The 16,505-nt window shown below is 36.2% G+C and overlaps 1 protein-coding gene across 1 annotated transcript; it reads left to right on the forward strand.

Moving 5' to 3' along the window:
- The first annotated feature begins 774 nt into the window (after positions 1-774).
- On the forward strand, positions 775-10,591 carry Dbr1 (debranching RNA lariats 1). The gene is made up of 8 exons (XM_046431940.2): positions 775-1,108; positions 1,678-1,802; positions 2,459-2,539; positions 3,608-3,693; positions 5,274-5,498; positions 7,817-7,897; positions 8,717-8,862; positions 9,711-10,591. The coding sequence occupies exons 1-8, from the start codon at positions 912-914 to the stop codon at positions 10,408-10,410; spliced, it is 1,641 nt and encodes a 546-aa protein (XP_046287896.1). The 5' UTR covers positions 775-911; the 3' UTR covers positions 10,411-10,591.
- Positions 10,592-16,505: the final 5,914 nt, after the last annotated feature.

A 16,505-nucleotide genomic window follows, 5' to 3' on the forward strand; every position in this document is an offset into this window, starting at 1 on the left:
GATGCTGGGCACAACTAGGTTGGGTAGTTCAGGTGGAGAGTTTAGGTCCCTTTCCTCAGGGATCCTCTGGGTAGTCTTAGGTATTTGGGTACTTTCAGGCATAATGGGGATGTTAGCTAGTTTAAAGCTGATCAGAGATGGACTTATCATTCCGTGTATTTCCTTGATAAGATTACCTTTTCTTGGTTAAGTTTTTCAAAGGTGTTTTCCTTGTTTCTGCCTTGGCCATTCATTCTTCATTGACCAGTTTGGTCCTTTTCTCTCCTTCAGTTTTCAAGACACTCCTCTGCTTTCATTAAGCTTGCATCCTAATTAGGCAAACAACTATTTGGTAGCAAAAGGCAAAATTCTCAGTCCTCTTACACACACACACACACACACACATCATAATTTTAGAAACTCTTTGTGGGGTAATTTTTAAATCCTCAGTTTTTAAATTCCACTTAAAATTATTATTTTTGAATGTCCTTTAAAAATCTCTTGATTAATTTGTAATTCACTATCAGGCAACTGTCATTGCTGGGAGAAGTTTCGTCCTAGGGAATTCGCCAGTCGCTCTTGCTGGTTTGGCTTGGTTTCATTCCTACCTAAATTCCTACCTCAGAGGATTTTATTTACTCTACTGGTTCTAAATTTTATCATCCCTTCAGACTGGTAGGACTCGCGAAAACACGCTCAGCCCAATTCGACTGGAGAGTTCCCCGAGATCCTGGTGTCAGCGGTGCCCTTCCCGATCCCTCTCTCGCGAGATTTGGGAACCGGAAGCAGATTATATTTGCCGGAGTCAAACGCGGCGGCGGCTCAGTGCAAGTTGGCGGGAGCAGAGCGCTGCTTCGAGTTGCGCGCTGTCGGGCCCGGCCGCAGGCGGTCTCCGGTGCTGAGGGCGGTGCTCAGCGCCCCAGACCGGCAGGATGCGGGTGGCTGTGGCCGGCTGCTGCCATGGCGAGCTGGACAAGATCTACGAGACGCTGGCACTGGCCGAGCGGCGTGGCCCTGGGCCCGTGGACCTCCTTCTGTGCTGTGGCGACTTCCAGGCTGTGCGCAACGAGGCCGACCTGCGCTGCATGGCTGTGCCCCCCAAGTACCGCCACATGCAGACCTTCTACAGGTGAGGGGCGCGGTCTGGGCCTCTGATCCGGCGGTGCGGAGCGTGTGACCGGTCGGCAGAGGACGGAGACCCAGGACTGGGTTCGAATCCCCTGCTGCCCTGATAAGCTCTCTCCTTTGGTTCCCGTCTTTGTTCAACCTAAGACCTGGCGCTTAGGAAATGTCACTTTCCTTTTTTCCGTTTTCTTTTTCTGTATACATCTGTCTGTTCTGTTTCCCAGGCAGCCTGAGGGGGAAACCTGGAGGAAGAAGCCAACAGGTTTCAATATCTTATACTTGACAGGACTCTGGAATTAGTTCATTTAATGATCCAGGAGTTTTTATTGGACTCCTGCTGTGTGCTAGTACTGGTTTTAGAAGCTTTGAGTTATAGCCGTGAACCTGACACTGAAAGTGGGCCTGCTTAAATTCGGTCTTCATTCTTAAGGACAAGGATGGATACTTGGGATTGTTTACAAAGATCTTTTTAACTTTTTATGATGAGCTTAACTTTTTTCCTTGCAACGTTATTTTGCTTTTCTGTTATGCCTGTTTTAGTAATTGACAACTTTACCCTTATGTTCTTTCTAGGTATTACTCTGGAGAGAAGAAGGCCCCAGTTCTTACAGTCTTCATTGGCGGAAACCATGAAGCCTCAAATCATTTGCAAGAGTTACCCTATGGTGGCTGGGTGGCACCAAACATTTATTATTTAGGTATGTGTACATGTATAATTTTTTGGTTTGATGGGATGGAAGAGCCTGTTAGGATTTATATTAGTAGGGCAGCATCTTGAAGTGTATATAGTATTTGGGGGAATATTCTGAATTTAAATAGTTAATCATGAAAATTTAGTTAAAATAATTACTAAATGGTTAATCACAAAAATATGTCCTTGCTTCATCTAATGTTTTGAGATATTTAATAAGACTGCAGAGACCTTACTATTTGTAGTTATTATTATTTGCAGTATTAGAGATTGAAATATAAAACTTCAGGTACTTATACCTGATGACTTGCAGATGTATAATGCATAATTCCATTATAGGACATTTTTCCTTATGTTTCCCCCCTTCTTCCTCATCACTATGTTCAGTGAGTTACCAAATCATGTCTGTTTCCCTTTTAACACTCTACTTCATCTATGGACCAGAATGAACTTAGTCTCTTGGCTGACTTGCTTCTAGGCCTTTTCACCCTAGTCTTACCTTATATATTGTTGATATACTATGTAAGAAGAATAACTTCATCATGGTACTTATTTTCAAATAATTTTAGGACTGTATGGAATTTCAGGCCTCTAAATGATTTATTATTAGTAAAGAAATTGCTTTTGTCTATACTAACTTTATTTAATTGCATGATTTTTCAGGTTTGGCTGGTGTGGTAAAATACCGAGGTGTAAGGATTGGTGGAATCTCTGGTATCTTTAAATCTCATGACTATCGAAAAGGTATTGCTGTTTTTGGAAATTATTTTTAAATTTTAAAACTTGTGTGCTTCAGAATAACAAGCAACATATGTAGTTTAACTTATTCTTTACATTTTTTTCTGCGAATGATTTTTTTTCTCAACTTTTTATTATAAATTTTTTTTGGGAGGGTGCTGGGAATTGAACTCAGGGGCACTCAACCACTGAGCCACATTTCCCAGCTCTATTTTTTGTATTTTATTTAGAGACAGGGTCTCACTGAGTTGCTTAGTGCCTCACCATTGCTGAGTCTGGCTTTGAATTGCTGTCCTCCTGTCTCAGCCTCCTGAGCTGCTAGGATTTCAGGCATGTGCCACCACACCCAGCTATTATAAAATATTTTATATATTTGAAAATATAGACCACACTATCATATCTGTGTATCCACCATCTAGTTTTCTTTGTATTTGCCATTTTAACTTTGATTTTTAAAAAATAAAACAGTAGAGATAGAACTGAAGTTCATTGTTTTCCCATCCTCTATTTTCACTCTTTTTCTTCCTTCCCTCTCCTTGCCAGGCAGTTCCTATTCTCAGGTTGATGTTTATTATTCACTTTAGTATTTTATGTTACTGACGCACATATAAGAATTTTAAACAATGTATTATATAGTGTGTTTTAAGCTTTGTATAAATGTATCTTATTGCTGGTAGCTTTCTGCAACTAGCTTCTTTGTTTAACATGTTTTGAACTCTGAATTCATATATATAACTACATGGTTCACTAGTATATAATATTTTGTTGTGTAAGTATACCACAAAGTACCAGTCATTCCACTGTATCTGAAAGAGTTAGACCTTGATTTTTAAAGTTAGAGAAACAGCTTGGATTCATATTTATTTCATAAATTTCTTGGGTTAAGTTGCCAGTTAAAACTTAAATCTTCAATCTGTCAAATCACAAATCTGCTCCCCACCCCTCTGCTCTCCATGATTCTGAACCATTGACATGATGTACAAAAATAGGCTGTCTAGTTGTAGCACATGCTAGTGTAAATTGAAACCAGTCTTGGGAAGATATTTACAATAATAAAGCTTATTTCTCTTTAAGGTCATTTTGAGTACCCCCCTTATAACCCATCTACAATAAGAAGTATATATCATGTGAGAAATATTGAAGTCTATAAATTAAAACAGGTATGTCAAAAGTCTATCATAGCAGATTGAAAAAAATTAATTTTGAAACAAAATGTATTTTGATTATATTGGTATACTACTTTTGAGAACAATTGATTCAATATTTCAAAAAGGTGGATTTCAAATTGCTTGTAGGAGGTTCATAGATGAATAAGTTTTTTTTAATTGTTAAGAATTTATTTTGGTTGGTAATTATAAATTATAAATGGATTCCTGATTTCAGGTATTATACTTAGGGTAAATCTAAGAATACATATTAAACTCTAGTGATACTTTGAAGAAAAAATTAAACATTTTATGTGATAGTAATGAAATAATGGTATCAAAGAGAAAATAATGGGAAACATGATAGAGGATATGGGAAAGTTGTAAAGATGGTATTAAAATGTTGACTTAATGGGAGAGTAGATAAAACTAAGTTTTTGTTTGAAAACCTGTGTGGCTGACATTGGGCTGTGCAGTTTTCGTACAAGTTATTTTGTGTAATCAGCTCAAATCCTGTAAGGCAGATCTTATTACAATTCCCTCACTTGAAGTATGAGAAACCAGGGCTCAGACAGGTGAGTACCTGCCAGGACCTCCCAGGTGGTCCAGTGGGAGCACCTGCCTGATTCTGCTCAGGCTCCATCACCCTCCCTAGAGCCTCCTCAGGGGCATAAGATTGCTCGCTCACCTTATGTGGCATTCATACAGTTCCCTTCGGTGGCTTTTTCCTTTCACCTGTCTAAATCCTACCAGTCTTTTAAGACCCAACTTAGATATCACTTCCCAACTGAGACTTCTGGTTTAAAGTCATTACCCTTCCCTGAAGTTTCACTATGCCTATTATCCATACTAGTTATTCAGTGGGTGGTCATATCAAGGTTACATTTTATATTGTTGGCCAGTTATTTTGGTTGTTTTAATTTAGTTTTCCAAGAATTTATTTCAGATTACTTGAAGGTGCTGGGATAAGTAAAGTATGCAGTGTGTTTTGTGTCCTCCTCATGAAGATACCAGCTGGCCAATTTATATATTAAATATTAATTTATTTAGTAAATAGAGAGTTTTGTGTATGCCATATGAACCCATTAGATTTCCACTCTTCCCCAACCCCCACCCCACTCTGATCCTGGGATCATGCATGCTAGGCAAGTGTTCTACTGCTGAGCTACTTCCCTATTCCCCCTTCTGATAAGCCTTTGGGATTGCTATATCAGTTACATTAATGTAACGTAATTGTCTGGATCTTCAAAATCGTCATTTCTTTACCAAGGAGAAAAGAACTATGGTTATCATATATTTCAGATACAGACTTCACCTAATTGACGGTCTAATCAGTCTGTCTCTGCTGCTCTGCCTTACAACAGAAAATAGGGTAATTTCTGAGGCAGAGAAAAAGCTGTTCCTCTTTGCCTAGATGAATGAGGAACCTCATTTTTTTTTTTTTTTTTTACTTCTTTAAATAAACTGTCTCTAGAATGAATTACACATACATCTAGATATTTAAATGCATGAGTGGTTGTGTGCTGGTGGAAAGAAGGGAGGGGTTGTTTTTAGTTTTTGAGAATTTTTTTCTTTTTGTCCTTCTGTTTTTAAAGCTGAAGCAGCCTATAGATATATTCTTATCTCATGACTGGCCAAGAAGTATTTATCATTATGGAAATAAGAAGCAACTTCTTAAGACCAAATCTTTTTTCCGACAAGAAGTGGAAAATAACACATTAGGAAGTCCCGCTGCTTCGGAGCTTTTAGAGCACCTAAAACCTACTTACTGGTTTTCTGCACACCTTCACGTGAAATTTGCAGCCTTGATGCAGCATCAGGTAGAAATCAAAATATATATTCCTTCCTTTTGCAAATGCTTATTGAACATCTATGAAATAGGCACTGTTGGCCTATTTTAGTTAGACAAAGAAATGAAAGGTAATGCATCTCTTGTGAGTAGCTCAATACAAAAGTGTGGGGAAGAGACAAAGCACGCAATTACAAAACAGTGTAAGATTGGTTGCAAAGTGCTAAAGTGCTACAGAAATGCCTAAACCAGATTGTGGTGGGATGGGAATGTGGCAGAACTGAAGAGGGAGAGGTTTCCAAGGTTGAGCTGAGTCTTGGAAGTTCTAGGAAGAAATAGATTCTAAGAGTATTTTAATAAGAGGAACCAACATGTGCAAAGGCTAGAGTTCTAAGAGCATTTGGGAAACTGCAGGTAGTCCCTGTGGCTGAGGCACAGGGACAGATGAAGCTGGAATAAAATCTTAACTGCTTTCTGGACCAGACTACAGAGTTGGGGTTTAAAGCAGAAGATGATATAGAAAGTTGGGGAGCAATGAAACTGCATGTTCATTTTAGAAAGATTAGTTTGGCAGTAGTTTTGTGTGTGGATTGGAGTAATATGAAATGGGAAACACAGGAGGCTCTTTTAGCAAAAGAGAGGGTTCTGTCTAAGACAAAAAGTACAGAGAATGAAGCAGGTTCTAGAGAGAGTTAGGAAGCAGAATCATCAGGGTTTCATGACAGAAGAGAATCTAAGAAGACTCCTTGAGTTTTCTTTGGGTAATTGCAAAGGTGATGATGTTTAATGGAAAGTAGAGAATAAATACTTATAAATAGGCTCTTAAGTCTTCTATGGAAATTTCAGGAGTTGTTAATACACTAATGGGCATTGCCTTTCTCAAGTGGAATGTGATGTGTAGTACTTCCCAAATTTACTTCACCAAATACTTTTTTTGTGTTAAAAGTACACTTTAACAATGTCCCTAAAATGTCATTTCATCTGAAAACATTTCAAAGGCTGCTTCTGTTGTGGACTTATTGTTCTCACAATAATTTTCTTAAGTAATACTAAAATTCATAGACTACCAGAAATATATAATAGTACCTCCAGGTTTCACTGAGAGAAGGGCAGAGGTTAGTTCTTCCACTTAGCTTTAGGCCACTGCCACTCAGTTCCAGTCACCTGTTTATGTCACTGTCCTTTTCCATAATGTGCTACTCTCTCCTGCTTCTTAGGACTGGCAACATTCTTGGCTCTTGAATTTTTATTGAAGCATCTGATGTGCTGCTTTTTCCCCATTCATCTTCTGTTGTCAGCCTGCATTAATGCCACGTTTTATCCCTTTTTATTTGTTCCTCAGCCTCCTCTGACTTTGCTGTTCTGTTTTAGCCACTTCACCAAAACCAAAGATCACTTTTCCTCAGAACTGCTTTGCTGCCAAATCTGCCTCTAATCTCTGCTTCTTTCTCCTTTTTCAGTACCTCCCCAGAAAAGAATTGGTACTTGGTCATCAGCAAGATGTACAATAGCTTACTTTCTTGTGTTTTTATTTTTTTAACCTTCATGTCCCTTGTTTCAGTGAGTTACTTTTGTACTTCTCCCAGTACGACATTCATGTTTGTGGTTTCTGTTCTGTGGTTCCTTTTGTCAGTTCACTTTTGGAAAAAAAAAAAAAAAACTTCATTGAAACATAATTTTTAACACATCTCAAATGCATAATTCAGTGATTTTTAAGTAAATTTCCAGAGTTCTGCAGATGCCAGATACTGAAGTTTCATTGCCCCAAAAGATCCTTTGTGGCTATTTGTAGTCAATCCTTATTCTCATTCTCAGCCCCAGGCAATGACTAATTCGTTTGCCTCTTCTAGATGGTTTGTGTAAATGGAACCTAAAATAAATAGGTTTTGACATCTGTTTTTCTCCCTGGCTTATTTTTTGAGTCACTTATGTAGCATGTATTACTATTTCATTCCTTTTTAGTGCTTAGTATTTTATTTTGTGGATACAGTTCGTCTACCTTTGGTAGTTTTAGTTCTGCCAGTTTAGTTTACACTCTTTAGTTATCTTTTATCCTTGTAGTGTATGCTTTGATTTATATTTTATAAGCTTTCATTTGACATGAATACCGTCTTCAGTTTTTGCTTTGAAATTTGTAAGGAAAGTGAGGCCCAGAGACTTTAAGTGCTTTGCCTGCCTTTGTACAAGTAGATATAGAACTTTTTTTTTTTTTTTAAAGTAACAGTTATTCTTTTGACACAAAACTCAAGAGGCATGTGCAATAAAGATTATTTCTTCTGTCTTATTCAATGTATGACTGACCTGTGATGTTTGGACTTTTTTTCTTAAATCATGGTTCATATTATCTAGGCTGCAGAAAAAGGACAGACTGCCAAAGCAACCAAATTTTTAGCCTTGGACAAGTGCTTACCACACAGAGACTTTCTTCAGGTAAAAAGAAAATGAAGTAGCTTTATAATATATTTTATACTTTCAGTAGTTAAAAACATTTTTTAAATTTTCCTTTCAGAATTTATTTGTGCTCTTTGTAATTTATATAATCAGAGAATTCTTTTTTTCTTTTTGGTACGGGGATTAAATTCAGGGGCACTTAATCACTGAGCCACATCCCCAGCTCTATTTTGTATTTAATTTAGGGATAGGGTCTCACTGAGTTGCTTAATGCCTCGCTGTTGCTGAGGCTGGCTTTGAACTTGCAATCCTCCTGTCTCAGCCTCCCGAGCTGCCCCAGCAATCAGAGAATTTTTAAGGGTACTAGGGGTTGAACCCAGGGGTGCTTTACCAGTGAACTACATCCCCAGCCCTTTCCCCCCACCCCATCTTTTTAAAATGTTGATATAGGGTATACCTAGGATGCAAAGGATGGCCTCAAACTTGCAGTCCCCTGCCTCGGCCTCCAAAGTTGCTGAGATTACAGGTGTGCACCACCAGCCCTGGCATATTCTGAGAATCTTTAAGGCTATTTAAGTTATATTGATGTTTTAAAATTAAATGGTTGATTTACAATTAAGTTGTTTTAAATTCTTTTTTAATTTTCTTTTTTTTTTTTTTTTTTTTTTTTTAATTTTTTTTTTATTGGTTGTTCAAAACATTATAAAGCTCTTCACATATCATATTTCATACATTAGATTCAAGTTGGTTATGAACTCCCAATTTTACCCCAAATACAGATTAATTTTCTTAATATTCAAATTCTTGGACTACCAAAAATACATAATATTACCTAAAGATATCAATTTCTTTCTGTAGGTATTAGAAATAGAACATGACCCCAGTGCTCCTGATTACTTGGAGTATGATATTGAATGGCTCACTATTCTCAAGGCTACTAACAATCTTATTAATGTGACTGGAAGCCTATGGAATATGCCTGAAAATAATGGTCTGCATACAAAGTAAGTCTGACCTCTTTAGGACTTCCTTCTCTTTTGCATGTACAATTATGTCTCTCTCAACTTTGTTTTGTTTTGGGTTCCCAAGGTGTTTGTTTGATCTATAGAAGGGAGGAGGGAGCAGGATAAGAGAGTTTGCTATAATCTGGGTATTTGGCAAACCTACTGTGAATTGCCTGCCCAGTGACGTGACATATTTTTTTAGGCACAGTACTTACCTGGGGTTCCCAGCTTGGGACTGACTGGGTTACTGCAGCCTTTGGCCCCAGTAGACACTGGCTATGGGGCCCCACCTTTGTTTTTAGTCACAGGAATCATTGTTGATTAAGTATAAGAACAATGCAAAATTGAGTGACTATAATAGTCTAGAAAACTACAAGTTTTCCATCCAAGGGAGATAAGCAAATGGACTATTGAACATCAACCCAAGTAAATTTGTAAGTGAAATTTGTGGATAAAACTATAATGAAGTCACATTAAAAAGTAAGGGTAACTGGGGCTGGAGTTGTGGCTCAGTGTTAGAGCACTTGCCTGGCAAGTGTGAGGCTCTGGGTTCAATCCTCAGCACCACATGTAAATAAATAAATTAATTAAATAAAAGATTCATTTACAACTAAAAAAAATATTTTAATAAATAAATAATGGTGACTGTTTTGAGTTACAAGTTAAGGATTTTTCTAAGAGTTGTTTGTTATTTCTAAGTGATCCTTTGCTAATTTAACTGTAATTTTACTACATGGAATTTGATAGCTATTTACTCTATATCCTTGTACCTGGAGTCCATAGTTAGGTTTATCATTTGTTGAGTGAAGTTGATAAAATGTAAAAATCTATTGTTCTGATTTTTGTAGGTGGGACTATAGTGCAACAGAAGAAGCTATGAAGGAAGTATTGGAAAAACTGAATCATGATCTCAGAGTTCCATGTAACTTTAGTGTAACAGCTGCTTGTTATGACCCTAACAAGCCACAAACACAAATGCAGCTGGTTCATAGGATCAATCCTCAGACTACTGAGTTTTGTGCCCAGCTTGGCATCACAGACATTAACGTCAGCCTCCAGAAGGCCAAGGAAGAACATCATTTATGTGGTGAATATGAAGAGCAGGATGATGTAGAGAGTAATGACTCTGGAGGGGACCGGAGTGAATACAATACAGATACATCTGCCCTATCCTCTATCAATCCAGATGAAATAATGTTAGATGAAGAGGAGGAAGATGATGATAATATTGTAAGTGCACATAGCGACTCGAACACACCATCCATAGAACCTTCTTCGAATCAAGGTTCTGACTTTTCTGCAAGCTTCTCTGATATCAGGATCTTGCCAGGTTCCATGATTGTATCTTCTGATGATACATCAGGTTCACCAACTGATAGAGAAGGGAAACTTGATGAGGCCGTGGAGTTGGAGAATGAAAAGGACTTAACTGAGATGCCATTGAAGAGGCGGAGTGATGAACATGAACCTGAACAGAGAAAGAAGATTAAGAGGAGGAATCAGGCAATCTATGCTGCAATAGATGATGATGATGATGATGATGCATAAGACAATTTACTTAGTACTACGTGTAGATGTGTAATTTTTGAGACCCTATTTTTAGAGTTGAATTTTTGATTAAAGACTTTGTAATAATGAAATTACATAAGAGAATTTTAGTTAGATATTGACTTTGTCTTAAGGCCTTTGTATGTTTTGAATATAAACATATTAAAGTTTCATATATTCACTTGATCGACTACCCTTTTTTGAAGACATCATTTACTTCATTTTTCCATCAAATACTTATTACATGTGTACTTTGTGCTAAATACTCTTCTGTCAGTTGGGGCTATAAAGATGAGTAAAACAGGGATTTTTGCCTTCAAGGAGTTATTACTGTAAATGTTTTGAAATGTAAATTGTAGCATATTTATTTATATTTTGTTTTACAAAGTTATGTCATTATTGTATATATAATCATATATGCTTTCTTTTCATTATAATTTTCCCCCATAATCAGTTCTTAATGTCTGTCAAATATAAATTTAAATTGAAGATGGTAGATAAGATTTCAGGAAATAAATTATTATAAATACTGAACATGGATAAACATAAAGTATTATACTTAATTGCCAAAATTAGTAATCCTATTGATGCTCATATTTTAGCTTTAATTTTTACATAACTATAGTAACTATACACAGATCATTTTTGCATAATTATAAACAAGGGCTAAGTTCACAATTCTGCCCTTTATGCTGCATAATGGATTACTAGTGTTAAAAGTATTTTTCAAAATCTATGTGGAAAATCTACACTTGTGTTGTCTTTGGCTTTAATGCCTTTGCCACCTGAGGAGAGTCACCCTAGCTTTTGGATGAGGAATCATGGGATTCAAAGATTGTTCCAGAATCTCATTATTCCCTGCAGCCCAAATCCAGGAGAACATTTAGAAAAATAATGTAGCAACTGGTTTCCATCTTGTCAGCATTTGATTTGATAAAGGTCTAGGACTTTGGGGCTTTTATTTTTATTTCCTTCTATACCCTGCATTTTTAGAGTTGAGTATTTAATTCCCATGTGTTGATTCTAATTTATGTAAAGTATTTGGAAGTATAAATTTCTCCTATTCACTGATTTAATCCATGAAAACTGATATTTGGTGGTTTTTCCCAGAAAACATTTTTTAGCAAGAAAGCCCAGAATTTATTGCATGCCTAAGGCATTGGGAATACTGTACTCCCCCCAGAAACTCTTCAAGGTAAAAGCAAAAATTATTTAGATATAAAACATATTAGAATTAATAAATGTTCTAAAAAAGAAAAAAGTCATCCTCTGGCTTACCCAATCAGGAAAGCAAGTAAATGCAAATATGAGAAAAAGGAAAAAATATTCAGAATGAATAAAATGAGTCTGTATAATGTTATGAATTTGATACATAGATGGTTAATTCCAAGGAAAATGGAATTTACAGATGCCATAGCAGAAGTGGAGAGAAACAAACTCCATACATGACACACAGAAAGCTATTAGATTTACCCCCATTAAAAAAAAAATTACCTGATATAGAAGGTTTCAGGAGGAAATTATTAAATCTAAAAGTCTGTTCCCAAATATAAAAAAATGAAGAAAGTTTTAAGAGCTATTTTTATGAAATAAAAAATATGTCATTAATGCCAAATCTGAAAGAGTATGTAAATAAAGAGCCACAAATCAATCTCATGAGAATATTGAAACAAAAGTTCTTTAAAAATTAGGAAATAAAGGCTGGGGTTGTAGCTCAGTGGTAGAGCACTTGTCTAGCATGTGTGAGGCATTGAGTTCAATCCTCAGTACCACACAAAAATAAAGGCATTGTGTCCATCTACAACTAAAAAAGAAAGAAAAATTAGGAAATAATCTATAGTAAATTTTAAGGTGATTTGATCTTATCAATAGAAGTGGGTTTAATATTAGGAAATCTGTTTATAGAATGGACAAGTTAATAGCACTAAGGACAAACAATGATCTACACAGATGATGAAAAGGCCCTTGACAAAATTCTGGAATTCATTTCTGAGTCGGGGCAGGAATTGTAACAAACTCCAGCATCTTTTTTTTTTTTTAATTTTTTTAAGAGAGCGAGAGAATTTTTTTAATATTTATTTTTTAGTTTTCAGTGGACACAACGTCTTTGTATGTGGTGCTGAGGACCGAACCCAGGCCGCACACATGCCAGGCGAGCGCGCTACCGCTTGAGCCACATCCCCAGCCCACTCCAGCATCTTAATGGGATAGCTAGCTAAGCATTTCTTTCAAAACCAAGGAGCAAGAAAAGGATACCCACTATTTCCATTATGGTTTTTTTTTTTTTTTTTTTTTTTGGTACCAGGGATTGAATTCATGGCACTTGACCACTGAGACACATCCCCAGCCCTATTTTGTATTTTATTTAGAGAGCACTGAGAGGTTTAGCTGGTGCCTCAGCCTCCTGAGCCACTGGGATTACAGGCATGTACCACCGTACCCAGCTCCATTATGTTTTAACACTGTCTTGGAGAGAACAAAACAATCGGATAAAAGAACATAAGAGAATAAAAAGGCATTCAAATGCAGATGACCTGATTTGTAGATAGAAACCATTAAATCAAAACCAAAATCTATAAAAAACACTATACCTCAGACAAGTGGTAACATAAAATTAATGTTCTATAGATATGCATGACAGAGTATGTTTTGACATCCATACATGGTGTATAACTTATTTTGATTAGGATCTCATTCTTGTGGTTGTATATATGTGGAGTTTCGCTGGTGGTATATTCATATATGAACATAGGAAAGTTATGACTGATTCATTCTACTGTCTTTCTTGTTCTCATCCCCCCTCCCTTCTCTTCATTTCCCTTTGTCTAATCCCCTGAATTATTCTCCCCCTCACCCCATTGTGTGTAAGCATCTGCATATCAGAGAAACATTCAACCTTTGGTTTTTAGGAATTGGCTTATTTCACTTAGTATGATAGTCTCCAGGCCCATCCATTTAAGGGCATAATTATAAAGCCATTCTTCTTATGGCTAAATAATATTTCATTGTGTATATATATCACATTTTCTTTATTCATTCATCCTTTGAAGGGCACCTAAGTTACATAGCTTTTGGGAATTGAGCTGCTATAAACATTAATGTGGCTTTGTCATTGTAGTATGCTGATTGTAAGTCCTTTGGGTATATATTGAGGAATGGGATAACTGAGTCAAATCGTGGTTCCATTCCAAGTTTTCCGAGGAATCTCCATACTGCTTTCCATAGTGGTTGCACCAATTTGCAGTCCTACCAGCAATATATGAGTGTACCTTTTTCCCCACATCCTTACCAACATTTATGTTTACTGTAATCTTGATGATTGCCATTCTGACTGTGGTGAGATGGAATCTCAGTGTAGTTTTAATTTGTATTTCTCTAATTGCTAAAGATATTGAACATTTTTTTAATATATTTGTTGATCTTTGTATTTGGTCTGGAAGTCTCTATTCAGTTCCTTTGCCCATTTATTGATTGGGTTATTTGTGTTTTTGGTGTTGGTTTTTTAGTTCTTTATATATCTTGGAGATTTATGCTCTATCTGAGGTGCAGGTGGTAAAGATTTTCTCCCATTCTACAGAATGGGCTCTCTTTTCATGTTCTTAATTGTATTCTTTGCTGTGAAGAAGCTTTTTAGATTGATACCCTCCCATTTATTGATTCTTGATTTTACTTCTTGTGCTTTAAAGAATCTTTTTGAGGAAGTCCATTCCTGAGCTGTCATAATGCAATATTAGGCCTACTTTTTCTTCTAATAGGCACGGAATGTCTCTGGTCTAATGCCTAGGTCCTTAATCCACTTTGAGTTGAGTTTTATGAAGGATGCTCTCACCCTTCATAAAATAAAATAGGGGTTAAATTTCATTCTGCTACATATGGACTGTTGAAGAGGCAATCTCTTCTCCAATGAATGTTTATGGCATCTTTGTCTAGTATGAGATAACTGTATTTATGTGGGTTTCTCTCTATTCTGTTCTATTGGTTTTCATGTCTGTTTTGATGCCAATGCCATGCTGTTCTTGTTACTATGGTTCTGTAGTATGATTTAAGGTCTGGTATTGTGATGCCTCCTGCTTTGATTTTCTCACTAAGAATTGCTTTGGCTATTCTCAGCCTCTTATTTTTCCAAATGAATTTCAGGACTCTTTTTTTCTATTTCTATGAAGAATGCCATTGGAATTTTAATAGGAATTGCATTAAATCTGTATAGTGCTTTTGGTAGAATTGCCATTTCGACAATATTAATTCTGTCTATCCAAGATCATGGAAGATCTTTCTATTCTCTAAGGTCATCTTCAATTTCTTTCTTTTATTCTATAGTTTTCATTGTAGAGGTCTTTCACCTCTTTTGTTAGATTGATTCCTAAATATTTTATTTTATTGAGGCTGTTGTGAATAGAATGGCTTTCTTAATTCCTCTTTCAGCTAGTTCATCATTGGTGTATAGGAATGCAATTGATTTATAGGTATTAATTTTATAGCCTGCTATTTTGCTGAATTAGTTTATGAGATCTAGAAGTTTTCTGGGTCTTCTAATTATAGAATCAATCATGACATCAACAAATAGGGATAGTTTGAGCTCTTATTTTTCTATTTGTATCTCTTTATCATTTCCTTCTTTGGTCTAATTGTCTGTTTTTGTCTTTTGATTGATGAGTTTAGGCCATTTACATTCAATGTTGTTATTGAGAAATGATTTTTATTCCCTGTCATTTTGATTTATTTCTGATTTTAATTTGAATTAGTTTCTCCTTTGATTGACTATTCTTCTAGTGTAGATCCTCCCTTTGCCAGTTTTAAATTTTATCTCTACTTATGAAATATTATTTTTTTTGTCTTTTTGTGGTGCTAGGGATTGAACCCAGGGCCTTGTGCATGTGAGGCAAGCACTCTACCAGCTGAGCTATATCCCCAGCCCCTGAAATATTTTATTCAGTATATTTTGTGTAGTGCAGGCTTTCTAGTTGTAAATTCTTTTAACTTTTGTTTATCATGAAACAATTTTATTTTGGGCTGGGGTTGTGGCTCAGCAGTAGAGCACTCGCCTAGTACATTCGAGGCCCTAGGTTTGATCCTCGGCACCACATAAAAAATGAATAAAATAAAGGTATTGTGTGCAACTACAACTAAAAAATACATAAAAGAAACAATTTTATTTCATGTTCAATTCTGAAACTTAATTTTTCTAGGTGTATTATTCTTGGAAGGCATCCATTTTCTTTCAGATCTTGGCATATACTATTCCAAGGCCTCCTAACTTTGAGCATCTGAGTTGAGCAATCAGCTGAGATCCAGATTGGTTTCCCTCTAAATGTGACTTGCCATTTTTCTCAGACAGCTTTTAAAATTCTATCCTTATTCTATATTTTAGGCATTTTTATAATAATGGGTGTTAATGTTTGTAATTTTGTATATTTGGGTTTCTGTAAGACTCTTGTACTGATATTACTTCATTGAAAATATTCTGCATTTTTTGGTTTGTATCTCTGAGCCTTCATCCCAATAAATCTTAAATTTGGTCTTTTCATGTTATCCTATATTTCTGGCAAGTTCTGTTCATGGTCCCTTCACATCTTTTCTCCACAGTCCACTTTGTTTTCAAGATTATATAGTTTGGGGCTCGAGATGTGGCTCAGGCAGTAGCATGCTCGCCTGGCATGTGTGCGGCCCGGGTTCAATCCTCAGCACCGCATACAAAACAAAGATGTTGTGTCTGCCGAAAACTAAAATAAATATTTAAAAAAAAATTATATAGTTTGTCTTCATTGCCTGAAACTATGTTTCCAAGTGATCTATTCCGCTGGTGATACTTTCCATTGAATTTTTAATTTGGTTTATTGATTCCTTCATTTTAAGGATTTCTACTTGAGTTTTTCCCCCAGAATCTCTAGCCTTTATTGAAGTGATTTTTTACTTCCTGTATTTTATCTCTGATATCACTCCTTACATCATCTTTTGCCTCACCAATCAGTTTAGCTGAATTGATTTATAGGCATTCTAAAGTCCTTCTCTGACATTTCTTCCACTGTGGTGTAGATGGATTCTGTTATTGTATTTTGGTTTGTTTAGGGTGATGTGTTCCCTTGCTTTTTCATATT

This window comes from Marmota monax, unplaced genomic scaffold (genome assembly GCF_021218885.2).
Source record: "Marmota monax isolate L192 unplaced genomic scaffold, Marmota_monax_Labrador192_F-V1.1 WCK01_AAM20220418_F8-fsc00022, whole genome shotgun sequence".
NCBI lineage: Eukaryota > Metazoa > Chordata > Mammalia > Rodentia > Sciuridae > Marmota > Marmota monax.